General features: G+C 37.4%; 1 protein-coding gene across 1 annotated transcript in view; it reads right to left on the bottom strand.

Moving 5' to 3' along the window:
- The window catches only part of CBLB (Cbl proto-oncogene B, E3 ubiquitin protein ligase), a 127,540-nt gene that overhangs the window by 32,891 nt on the left and 80,673 nt on the right, over nt 1-13,976 (bottom strand). The window contains exons 5-9 of the mRNA XM_010148061.1: nt 12,377-12,498; nt 9,434-9,571; nt 7,817-7,904; nt 5,209-5,340; nt 1,200-1,403 (exon numbers count right to left, since the gene is read on the bottom strand). Of these exons, the coding sequence (XP_010146363.1) occupies nt 1,200-1,403; nt 5,209-5,340; nt 7,817-7,904; nt 9,434-9,571; nt 12,377-12,498 (684 nt within the window). The remainder of the gene's footprint in view (nt 1-1,199; nt 1,404-5,208; nt 5,341-7,816; nt 7,905-9,433; nt 9,572-12,376; nt 12,499-13,976) is intronic.

The raw sequence follows: 13,976 nt of genomic DNA, 5'->3' as shown, positions 1-13,976 counted from the left end.
GGATATCGAGAACAAGGCTTCTTATAGTAAAGCCTATTGTTCCTTCTTTTGATAAAAGCATAATGCATTTTTGCCTTATCATGGAAGTGATAGTGTTATAAAAGCCCATCAATTCAAGGCTATCTCACAGAGGTCAGTCTGCAGACTGCAATTTAAGTCCAGGCAGGAAGGATAAACTGTTCCCAAGGGTAGTCCATGTTGTATTACGCACAACACAAGAATGATTCATATGACTTAAGAGGTTAAGAAGGATATCAGAAGTATGCATGTTTACTGACAGATACTCTCAGATATGAGAGTGAAACAGTTTTTTTAAAAAACAAATATAACAATAAGGAAATGGAACAATAAGATGTTGCAGAATTAAATCCAAGGCAACTATTCAATATAGATGACCTTAGTAAAAGGTAAAATACAGAAAATGCACTGTAAAATTCAGTGCTGCATGGTCTATGACAATATCTCTTCCAGGCTAAAATATTGTGGTGAAAACTACCAACATAAACCTTTGTTAATGATAGTACTTATTTATCAGTGATAAAATCTCCTGTGGCCAAAGAAAGACCCCAGAACTTAACATAGAGCACTTTCAGGACAAAAAACATCCAAGAACACAAAGTCACCATGAATAATCTCAGCTACACTCAGTACCCAAAACTAAAACTACAGAAAAATGTATCACAGACAACTCTCATGAAATACGATTAAAAACTAGTTGTGTGCAATATGAATCAGGTTGCAAGTCACTTTCACAAAGCAATAACATTTATGACCTATTTAGAAGCTCAAGTTTAATCCTAAAACATGCTGTGCATGTGAATACACACATGTGCAGACAACTAATAATCTATTCTGTACATATGAAATGTTTTGTTCCTTACAAATCACAGCCCAGGGAATTGCCCATGCAGCACAGTTTGGATAAGAGTCTGAGCTGGTGCAAATTCATGCTTCCTTCATTATAAACTCAGTTAACTCTATTCCTATCAGTTGAGACACTGTATTTTTTTTTCCTCCTATTCAACTTCAGTATTACTGCTGCAATAGTGACATGCTTTATTTTTTCAACCCAAGGAGTGTTCATCGAGACATGGAAACCTAGAGCAGGAAGTGCAACCTCTCATTGTTTAAAGTTACGGGCACCTCTGTTTACAAATGTATAGCTTTATCTGGTGTATTTGAAATATTTGAAAATTTACCTTTCGGACTGAAGCCAAACGATTCATCATTAAAGACTCTTCTCTATCATCATCATCATCCAAGTCCAACATGGGCATACTAAAGCTATCAATAATACTGCAGCACCTGGAGTTTTCATCCCTTGGATCAAAGGGATCCACAATGATTGGTTCAGTTCCTTTGATTTCACAGCGACAGAAAGGACAGCCTTGGCCATCAGATTCCTACAGCAAGACAAAAAAGTACATAATTTTTTAAAAATAAGAAAATCAAAGTAATTTAAAAAGTAGGTCTTATCTTTCTACACAAAAATGCCCTTAACAGGTCTCTGAGAGCTTCTAAGGCAGCACTGGAGTAAACAGATTCGTATGTATTTAACTACGGCAAATGGTAAAATGACTGCACTTTTAAAGCTGTCTCTCTGCAGAAGATTAAGCTTAAATTAAAAATAACTAATCAAAACATAAACATTATCTCTGCAAAGCACCAAAATTTTACCTGTTTTAGTATTACAGGTCAGGAAGTAACACCATGACCTTTAGGATTACATTTTTCCTATTTTTTTCAAGGGGAAAAGGCAAGGTGTGTAGACAGAGATAACGCATTTTATTGTGTATCTTCTATATTAAATATAAAGTATTTATTTTTCATTTTAAGTTAGAAAGTTCAGATGAGCTTTAGGGCATGCAGCCCATTACCACATTCAGCAAAATGTATACAGAACATCTAAAGCTACAAAGATTTTTTGACCTGTTTAAGGTAGCAAACCAGGACTTTACAGCATTTCCAATAAATTACATAAACAATGAACTATTTTCACTTTATCAGAAACAAGCATTACTTGAATTTTATTGAAGTGGTTTAATGTGTTAAATGATTTTCAAGCAGCCATATTTCCACTCCTTTTACTCATATCAGAAATATTCTTTGTCCTTGTCAGAAGTAACTGAAAAGCCTTTAAAGTAGATTTCAGACTACTAATGAACAAAAATACCTGACAAAAGTCTTTCAAGCACTTACAAAGAAATTTTTGTATTAAGAAGTACAATGTGGATTTGAATTTACAAAAACCCACCAAAACAAAAACAAACAAAAAAGGCACTCTCCTCCTCCCGCCCCCCTAAAATGCCCAAAATACACCACCACACCCAAAAGAGCTCTGAAGCTTTGAGAGATCGAGATAAACCCATCTGAACTGGGAAATCCCATTGTATCATATTTGCAGTCAGGTACACAGACAGCAAAAAGATACAAACAAAATTCATTCTAAAGAACCCACCTATCCCGAAATACCATCAAGTAAGCACAGATCCTTGATTTCTCAGATGTGAGGACAGCTTTAATTTTTTTCTAGCATTATTTTTATCTTGACACTTGCCAGTTTTACCAACCTGACAGATGATTTTACAGTCTGTGGAACAACTGTACCCCAAGGCCAGGTAACTATAAATAATCTCTCCTGACCAGTCATGTCTATTTGCATGGTTAGTATTGGATTTTCATTTTGTATGGAAAGATGTATGTAATCTATTTTTAGCAGCCTTGCATCCTAGTTACAAAGGACTCATCAACATCACTTACTACCTCAAAGAGTGCCTCCAAATTATATGGAGCTACTGAAGTAATCACTGTCAAGTGAGCACAAGTCCTCCCTTACTCATACAATTCTTTACAGTTTCATTTTCTAAAAACAGCATTACAGATTTTCAAGGCTTTCTTGTATCTGTGTTGTCGAATAGTACTAGTACTTTCCTTCCTTTATTTTCAAAAGCACTAAGTTCATCAAAATATATTGGGTAACCAATCACAGCAGCAGAGACTTGTATTCAACACTGTGAATACAACTGAGAAATTAAAACCAAGATCTGAGATGTCTGTATAGATACACACATTTGTCCATGCCCACAGAAAGGTTATTTAGAACACAGAGGTTAGCTATTGTGAACCTTACAATGCAGCATATATGCCCATATGCTTTTAGAATCAAGGGCAGACATGTAGTTTTTAGATAAGAATGGATTTCCGTGGAAGAAAATGACATTTTACTCCTGTTGCATAATACAAAAAGTAAACAGTTGAATCCAGTCTTATTCGAGAAACTGGTCTCCAGAAAGGTGAACAACTCTGAATCATCCTTAGTATTCTATGCAGATCTGATGTTGCTTACTCAGTTTTTTTCTGCTTAGTGAAAACATCTGTATTGGACCTCCTGAGGCATGTCTAATGAGTCATTATGCTGCCAATTAAACACTAGCCCACCAGAAGATTGCAACAGCTGATGCTATTACAGTGTAATGTTTCTTCATTGCCTCACTAATTATACAAAAGTTAAAACTGTAATGAAGTCCGAAACATACCTGGCCAATTACAGCTAGTTGCAATGTTCTGATGAAGCTTGATGTTTTCAAACATGACAGTTCTCTGAGCCCAAAATGCTTTGCTATCCTCCTCTTCCTGAATCCCTTGCCATTAGCCAAAGTACTGAGGCCCTTAGCTTCCCAAATCTCCAGAAGGAGAGCACATCACTAGCACAACACTGGAACATGCTGCTACCATGCTATGAGTCACCCAGTAATTAAAAGTACAAAGATTTCAATCCTTTCAGCTAAGGAGGCAGGGGGGAAGCTACAGACCTCAGAATTTTTTTGAGTCAAGGATTAACATAGACATCTATGTTTGTCATTCAGAATGAAACTGGTAAGAACAGAGAAATGGTACTCCTGAAATGAGAAATATTGTTCCAGCTCAGCAGCTGTTCAGTAGTGAAATAAATATTCTTATTTGGGTATGTCTAAAATGGAATTTCCTCAAAAATTCTGATTTGCGGGCAATTTGAAAGATTTGTGTTTGGCGCATTTCAGAAAAAAACACAAAATTGAAAACTGAGAATACTCCTTTTTCAGCAAGCTTTATTGCTAGTGAAAGAAAAACTGAAATGATACTTCTGATACATCGCACTGGCTTGCCAATGATGATTTCTTAATTAGGAATTTGAAAAGAAATCTACAGCACTAAGTCATATCTCAAACATGAGGAGGAAAACTCATTAAGTGAGATGAACTCCTCTCAAAGCAGGTCAACAATAGACTAGAGTCAAGGATTCTTTCTACTCTTCTTGCTACGTTTGTAACCAAAGACTGGTTGGTGCCTAATGGAACGGAGTCCTGCTGGAGAACGGCATGACCCTTACTTCTCCCCACAAAATAAAGATACGAAAGAAGAAAGGGGCAGAAAAAAGGAGGCAGAATCGATACAGTCTGAAAAGCACCTAGTAGGGAAAAGTCTGAAGTTGTAAGAGGAATGACCTCTGCTTTTCATTTCAATTTTTACGTCAACTGCGCTGAATTAGAGGTACCGATCCTTCCTTTTCCCATAGACTGTCAGGCATGAAAAGATGGATGAAACGCACCAACCTGTCACCAGGAAGCCTCTGTTCTTTGGGATATTCTGTAAGTGATACTGACATCAGTTTCCCCTCCATTCAATCTCTTACCCCAACAACCGCTCAAAGCTAGGTGATTTAGTGCTTTACATATTATTACATGAAACACAAGAATACTAAGCTTATTTTTCTACAGGCCATTTCCTGACTTGTAGTACTGATTGAATCCTCTCACTGAAGACATCTTGCCTCCTTATAAAAGGCTGTCTAGTCAGTTATCCACTCCCAACTGCTACCTGTCCTCTTCATGCCTTTTGAATACATCGTGAAGCATCCTGGGTGGCTGGACTGGCACCAAAAGCTCAGCTTCCACTGTCTGAGTACATGCAGCACTCAGGAGATATTTTCCACTTAGCAGCAGTCAGCAAACGGCCTTGGCACGCCTACAAGTCCACATTTTAATGACTCCTGGAAGCTGATTTTTCACAGATTTTGGTCCACAAAACAAAAAAGTTTATCATTTTAAATATATGTCCTTGAACCCTCTTACTGAGTCCCTGGAAAAGTAAACATATACCCACACACTGTAAACAAGCATGTAACAGAGAAATGCATCCTCTTCTCCACCAACTGAACTATGACAGTACCTGCCACGCTGTAAGGCAAGAAGTGCACATAAGGTGTCCACAAGGCTCGATCTTCACATCCTTGTCATTCTCGGCACAGATTTTACACAGCTGAAAAGTGGAACCCATTTCACAGTACAATTCATACTGCTCCTGTAACAAAAGACAGTCAAGTAATTATTTCTTTGCTGTGATTTGATCACAAAGAATATAGTTTAGCACCAGTAATGACAAATATTTCTCCAAGTCCTGTGTTTTCCAACCCACTTACTTACTAGTCAAGGAAACTATTGCTACTGATCTATTTAAAAGCCACACTAAGGTTACTGAAACAGCTTGGTTTTTTGCTATGATATACTATAAAACATGCTATAAAAGAAAGGTCAAAATATTTGTGCCTATCAGGTTTTCTATAGACTACTAACACGTAGCTACTATGTCAAGACATACATCCTGCTTTTCCTTGGTTGCAGTTAAGAGGAAGATAATGAACACATGGCTGTAAGTGAGAAAGTAAGTGATGAATGGGAATAAAATTGGGATTTCTTCTCTAGGTATGAGTTTAGGACACACAGTTATTGGATGGAAAAATGACAAGTAAGAGGCCTTTCTACCTAGAGCAAGGATGTAGTATGGTTAACTGACATAAACAACACTTGTGAAGGAAGTATGGCAAGAATACCCCCCAGGATAACATGGCAGCAGTCACACAGAGCTCATTCAGTACTTTGTTTCTTTACAAGACTGACAGGAAGGTGTAAGAACACCTTCAGGAGGAATTAATAATAGATAAAAACTGAGTCCAGAACAATTTTCCAGAATTAAGGATTGTTGGGGAACAGGCAATCAAATAAATTTGTGTAAAAATAAAGCTTTCTTAGTCTTGAAAAAACAAATTAGGAAAGTTTGAGTAGGATCCAGGTCACAGGAAAATAAGTAGCTACTGCTGAGTAAAGGGAGGGGAGATAAGGCTAAGAAAAAGAGAAAGACCGCTCCTATCTGTAGCTGTAGCCAATATGGACTAAAGATGCTTACGGTGGAGCTCTCACAAAGACTCCATCTGCAGCGATCTAGCCCTGCAGCCTCTTTTATACCGCTTCTCATAGCTCCAGCAGCTCTAGTGACAGCTTTGAACTACTGCAGTTACTTATTATTTGAGGCAGCATTCACACATTTCAGACCCTGTTGAACTGCCATCAGAATTAACTAATGGTGTCCTCATAACTACAAGTTCAGAAGCAACTGGACTCATTCGGCGAATTCAAAATGCAACATGATTAGCTTGAGAAGAACAAGGTAATCACTGAGAACATCTAAGCTGCCTTTCCTTTCCTTGAGGAAAAGTAAGGATATGGGGCTAGAAAATCATTCCGTGCAACACAGATAGCCGATATGTCTGCATTACTCCTTCATTACCATTTTGAGACTGGAGGGAAAAGAGGGAAATCAGGTAAGCGGAAGTACTGAGGCCTTCTTCCAGTAACTGTTTTTAGGAATTCTCTTGCTTGGGAAACTGGTATTTTACAATGGTATTCCTGATAACACCATAGACGGTAATGAATACTTCTTTTCTAAAAGATTTTGGGAAGTGGATCAGCAGGTCACCCTGTCTGCTCTGAAGACATGGAAGACCATCTGAAACAGTTTGGCGTGTATCTACTTTGACATCTTTCCTTGAACATATCCTCTAGTCTTCCAGATGCTTTTGTCAGGAAAAATGCTCTACATAGTGTACCTGAACTTTCCAGTGTTAATTTCAGCGCCATGTTTAATCAAGCATTTGTCTCGTGGTGGCTACAGGTCACCCTGTCTGCTCTGAAGACATGGAAGACCATCTGAAACAGTTTGGCGTGTATCTACTTTGACATCTTTCCTTGAACATATCCTCTAGTCTTCCAGATGCTTTTGTCAGGAAAAATGCTCTACATAGTGTACCTGAACTTTCCAGTGTTAATTTCAGCGCCATGTTTAATCAAGCATTTGTCTCGTGGTGGCTACTTCTTAGCACTTGAGTATCAAACATCTGCACAACAGTTTATCACATCATCAGTTAACAAGACTACAAACACATCCAGATAGTCTAATTTTCTATGCAAATTGACTCTCTTTAAGCACTTAATTATTTCTGTTGCTTTTCCCCAATCTCTCTTTTAATTTGCACAGTACAAAGAAGAAAGCAGAGAGACCCTGGAACCGGTATCTTTGTGACACCTGAACTATACTTTTCCTCCTGGACTTGTCAATGACCTGTACTGTTCATATTCAGGCTTCAAAACTATCATTTCACCTTGATTGTGCTTCTGTATTCCCATCTGCTGTTAGCAAGGAAACACCAAGCTACATAAATGTGTAACGTAAATATCAAAAATCTTTAATAACCGTTAACACATTTCCTCACTTGGAAGAGGCTCAGAATAAACAAAACTTTCCAAGACATTCTGTCTGCATCACCATCAGGTCTAGAGTGTAAAAGATTATTATCCTGCTCTTCATCTAAGCCCTTCCATCAGTCACATATTTTCACTCTTATGAATTTCTCACATTTTAATAAAAGCTTATTACCATTGCTAGATGAGATACTAAGGGAAGTGAAGATTACAAAATAACTGACATAACTCTGCAAACATACCTGTGTGACTTTTATGTGATCATGTGGTGTGGGCTCACATAATCCTGTCAAATCAGGATTATAACTTCGTCCATCTGGGAACAGATAGCTGCATCACAAAAAGATTGTTATAAATACACACATTTCCTTAGCTTTATTAGCTAAATAATACCCATGAAATTTCAAAGAGGAAGAATAAATTACAGTAGACATTAATTAAAATGCATCATCTTGCTTATGTTTCGGGTGCAACTGAACTGCTACACGCTCAAGTCTGTCCATGAAAGCACAGGAAACATTTTGACAACACATGCATAGCTTTCATCAGAACGCCTCTGAGCTTTGATTAGCAGGTAACCTTCTGGGGGTAGCTAAACAGAATGTAATTTTACATCTTCATTTCACAGTGAGCTTATACCTGCGTACTTTCCTAGTGATCTCTCCACTGGGAGCACCATGCTCAGTGACTCTACAGACTATTTCAAGTAATGGAGCCAAATTACATATACATTTGTGTTTATCTGGGGGTATTATGAGATACATAATATTCTATATATGTCAGAGCATTAAATATGTGTATATCTGTGTATATTATGACATATATAAATCTGTATATTATGACAAGAATCTACACTGAGAATGCAGACTCAACTTTAAGCAAGAAGCGATGCATGCATCTCAATCCTGTATGAAATTAATAATAGGCTAAATGGTATTACAGAGACTCCAAGTTGTCCTATATGCAGATTTATGTTTCCGCTATCTTGGAAACACTTTCTTGAAAGTCATGTTGTTAACTCACACTGTGAGAAAATTATATTTACATAGGGTACAAAAATTTCACTCTGCATTAGATATTCTCAGCTCCAGTTTTTGTTCACTCAGTTTTTGTCAAATGGAAACACTACTATTGTTGGGGTTTTATTACAGGTATGAAAACATCATACCTGGGAAAAAATTACTGGACTGTGCAGGACTGAGAAAAATTGCATGATTGTAAAGGGTTTCTCAGTCTTTCTCTGAAGATTGATCCATTTTTTCTTTTTACTTTCATTATGGTCATCTAGTTATATCAAAACATGTATCCCAGTGAAAAGATTCCGATACCAAAAATTTGTTTGTTACTTCAGCCAACCTAGTAAAAACATACTTCTCCCTATGAACTTAGATTCTCTTATAATTATAAATCTTTTCAGTAAACTATTAGAACCTGGAAAATGTTCTGGCTGCACAATATATAAAAAAGCAATTACGCAGCTTTCAAATCATTGTCCAGAGTTAGACACATCAGTAACTGGCAGCAGTAATTGTTCAGTAAGTTAAAGTGCATTTGGGACACTTATTGGAGGGAGGCAGTGGGAAGGAGAAAGAATCAATGTGACAGCTGCCCGATTTTATTTTCTCCTGGAATTTATCTGCTATGAAGTATCACTTTGGTTAACCCTGGTTAATGGAATTACCTGGAAACAAGTGTTTTTCAAATGAATAAAAGGCATGATCCTTAGACTGCAAAGGAATGCTAAACAGAATATCCAGAATCTCTTTTTTAAAGATCTTTAATAACTACCCATATAAGCATTAGGAGAACAAGGAAATCAGGATTTCATACCTATGGTGACTATAGGAATTTGTACTTACAATCCTTCCCGGCTGCCATCTATCAAAGCTTGAAAGAGAGGCTTATTGTGAGGTATGGTCTGCAATATGTTCCCATCACCGGTCACGTATCCGATGGCCCACTGTCCCAGGCGAGTGCAACTCAGTCTGAAAATGTAGCTTGATAAAAACAGAATGAATAGAAAGTCAGTGCTAATCAGAGTTCAGCAAAACAAGTGAAGAGAGCAAGGATGGCCTCTGGTTACGACACTGAATTAGGTCTCTGAAGATTTGGGTCAGACTCCTGGTTCTGCCACGTGTTCTTTCTATAACCTTTCATAAACCTGTGTCTGCCATGCTGTCAGGTCTTCACAGGCAGAAATAAGGTAACAGTAGGACCCTACCCTCAACTTTTCATTTGCTTGCTTTTCAGTGCTCAAAGTGAAAGCCACACATCCATTGTGAACAGTGCCATTAGGTACATTTAGACATGCCCATAAACCTCTTCAAGAACAGCGCAATGTATTATCAAGTCTCCATAGCTACAACATGCACCTTTTGTGCATACACAGGCCAAATAACCTGAATGAATAGAAGGGGAAATATAAAACACCTTTAGATGCCACAGAAATGTGCATGATGAATAATAAAAACTGCTATACTAGCAGCATTGATTTTGTGTGTACAAGAGGAGAGGAACAGGACAGAAGAAATATCACTTCTACTTCAAAAAATACCAGATAATATGAACCCAACTGGACTTAAATTTAAATACTCCCGTGTTACAGGTGGTAGTTGAGAATGTATACATAATATGGGCAGAGAGCACAGTAGGAAGAAAAGGAAGATTATAGGCACTAGTATCAAGCATGTTTAGTTTTTCTAAAAACTCTAGTCCCTTTTAATGTCAGGCACCATCTCATGTGCAAAAACATAATTAGAAAAGCATGCCACATGAAATACCACAAACTTGATTTTGTATTACAGAGCAGCTTATCTTAACTATGCATCAATATTTTATTTCCTTCCACAGTTTAAAATGAGAAATCTTAGCCTCCCTGAAGTTTGGCATAGGTCTTACAATCTTCAATAGGGCCAAAATGACATTGAAGTAGTAACCTATTAATGTGACAGAATCTTGTGATTTCCAGGATGTTTTAGACAGACTAAAGAAGAAATTTCCCTTCACATCTCCTCTTTCACACTCCACCATTTGAGCTAAGCAATTCAGAAAGTCATTTTTAGATATGCAATAGAAAGTTATCTTAAAACTAACTCTCTATTTACAAGGAACATAAAGGCAACTTGTACAATTTCTCTATCACTTCTCTTTTATAATCACAGAATCAGAATCAATAAAAGAGAAAATGCGAAGTATAGCCACCACTGTCAAAACCAACCTAATTATCTGACTTCAGTTGTAGTGTTCATGAGTGCCAAGCTAAAAATCAATGTTTTTCCACTGGAACGACAAGATGCTAATACATCTGCACTTGACCAGTCAGGTAACTTATATACAAGACATAGTATATTGTTTGCTAAAAATCATAAGAAACCAAGTACAGAATATGGGTACAAGTATTGCTAGACTTGTCTAACAAGTTTCAAAATGCTGCCCTTTAAACTATATATACATGTGGTCCTGCAGCAGAGTTAGAAAACTAGACATTAGGGGGAAAAAAGCTTCATAACACAAAGGTAAAATTAGCCAAATAAAAGTTAAATAATATAGGATTAAATCCATGAATTAATTCTTATTTCTCCAATCTGAGTGAAAAAAAAAAAGATAGGACAATGGAAGTGGCATAAATGGTAAAAGCTCAGTGGGAATAATTCAGTAAGTGTAACATCACACAGAAATTATTTAAAAACTCTACACGCCATGATATTTAATTTGACAGATTCCTTTTCTAGATGCAGAGTTTGTGATACAGACTCATTACTGTCAAAAAAAAAAAGTAGCAAGACACAAGCACTGATTAAATTCATTAATTTAGATGTGCCACCATAAAAGATGTTAAGATTATTTTTACTTTACTATCAAGCAAAAATGCAATGCTACTTTTGAAAAGCAAATTATATTTTCAAATATGGTTTTCAAGAATGCATTGCTTTTCATACCTAATTCAGAAGAAAGGAAAAGCAATGTAATGTCTTTTTTTTTCCTGTTCATTTGTAATTATTTAGACTCGTGTGTGCTATTCCAGTATTTTCTTGCTTCACAACACCACAGAAGAATTACGGCATAAAAAAAAAAAAATCATAGTACCAAAATTCAGATTTTAAAATCTAAAAGGTTGACACATTAAAAAAATTGCTATTCTGAGCTTTAGTATTATACTGTTTTTAAAAATACATCTTAATATAAATCCAAAGTATAAGATCAGAGGGCTGGAGCACCTCTCCTACAAAGAAAGGCTGCGAGAATTGGGCTTGTTCAGCCTGGAGAAGAGACGGCTCCAGGGAGACCTTATTGCAGCCTTCCAGTACCTGAAGGGGCTACAAGGAAGCTGGGGGGGACTTTTTACAAGGGCCTGTAGTGACAGGACAAGGGGTAATGGGTTTAAATTGAAAGTGGGGAGATTTAGGTTAGATATCAGGAAGAAGTTCTTCCCGGAGAGGGTGGTGAGGCACTGGCACAGGTTGCCCAGAGAAGCTGTGGATGCCCCATCCCTGGAAGTGTTCAAGGCCAGGCTGGATGAGGCTTTGAGCAACCTGGTCTAGTGGAAGGTGTCCCTGCCCATGGCAGGGGGGTTGGAACTAGATGGTCTCTAAGGTCCCTTCCAACCCAAACCATTCTGTGATTCTATAACAAAAATACCTACTACTTCTCTGATACACATGGAGAAAAAGCCAAAAATTTACTCCTTCAATCTTGCAGTGATCATAAGTATCACACAATATGGAAGTATGAACTTAGAATAATTACATAGCTTGTGAGACAGAAAGTTTATTTGGAAAGCAATAATCAGCAAAACCTCTCACCTCCCAGGCTTAGTGCTGTATTTCTGCAACCTCGCTTTCACTTCATCATATGTCAGGAATACCATATATCCAGGATGCGTCACAGCTAAGAAGTTCCAATTCCTTAAGATTGAACCCCACGGCTAAAAAGAGAAGACAAACAATTAAACAGATGCAGCCAGGTAATTACGTATTTCTAATAAAACTCAGGTCAATTTGTCAGAAACCTACAGTGTTTTAGCTTCAAGAGGAAAATCTGCACTTTTGGATAAGGTCTAAATAGTACAAGAGACTGTCCTATACACCCAGCTCTGCTAGAAGGGTTCCCTCCAAAAGAACTGTTCAAGAACATCAACTGTAAATTTTTTAATAAAGATTTTGAAGACCTTGAAGTTAAGGGATCACCTATCTGTAGCTACATAAAATATTAAACATCATGTTTAGTTAGAACCTGGAGAGTATGGCTCCATGATGGTTTAATAAAAACACAATTAGGCCTATTCTTGAGAGATCCTGTGATACTTTCATAGTTAATGATAAGTAACACTAACAAATGAAGCCTAAACCACTAATTTGAGCTGTCGTTCCTTTTCTTATTCCCTACTTCTTGATTTCTTCAGGTACCATAATGGTATTGCAGCCAGCAAACAAAACCAATATTCACTACACTTCAACAGTCTTTGCTGACCTGAATAGCAAACACTTCAGAAAACTCAGTGAAACATCCCTGATACACTATCACTTTGAAGAATACAGAACAGTCCTTTACTGTAAATTAAGGATGACTTTTAAGTAGTGGATTAATACAAACATACTGTGTTCAATGACAGTATTAGGAGAGACAAGAGACTGCCTCTGAATGTCCTGTAGATTTTTAAAAACATATTTGTCAAAAGATCCAGACAAGTGAAGTTAAACAACACAAGAGAAGAGGCTTGTCCTGTTGTGTGCCCTGCAGATTCCCTCTAAAAAGGCTTCTAAGAGCTAGGGAGGTAGAGATGAAACGCCTGTGTGGCACACTTGAGCAGAGTATTCTAACAGCTCTGTGTGACATCAGGATAAGTTTCCTAGGCAAACCCTAACCACTACTACTTAAATGTGGATGAACACCTGTTTTATTTTAAAATTAGTATCCCTTCAAATCAGACACATGAAACAGAACAGTAAGGTTTCTGCACAGGTGCCACAAGAAACCTCATCTTGAAATTCGTACAAAAGGAAGGAGAACAAAAAAAAACCCCACCACTGTCTGAGAAGTGACATTACATCTTGCCAGCTCCACTCTGCACCCTCACCAAAGACGGATGCCAAGAGGTGTCATCACGTGAAAAATTTTAGTTGCCCTCACTAGAGAAGAGAGGGAGTTGACTCTTCCCTTTTCATCACACCAACACTGACTACTCCTTCATAAAACCACATTCTTTCTCCTGTTGCATTACTCAAGTACATGCATGTAAGTTGGAAGGATGGTCAAACACCCAGTACTTTGTTGGACCACGGTAGCATATTTCACTTGCTACTTTTTACATTATAAAACAAATTCAAGTAGCATGCGAATTCCTTGGTTAATCACAACCATCAAGCTTCTAAGTTGACAGCAGACAATCTTCCTCATACGCTT

This window comes from Eurypyga helias, unplaced genomic scaffold (assembly GCF_000690775.1).
Source record: "Eurypyga helias isolate BGI_N326 unplaced genomic scaffold, ASM69077v1 scaffold8533, whole genome shotgun sequence".
NCBI lineage: Eukaryota > Metazoa > Chordata > Aves > Eurypygiformes > Eurypygidae > Eurypyga > Eurypyga helias.
Note: the sequence above shows the minus strand (reverse complement) of the source record. Positions and strands in the feature narration are given on the sequence as shown.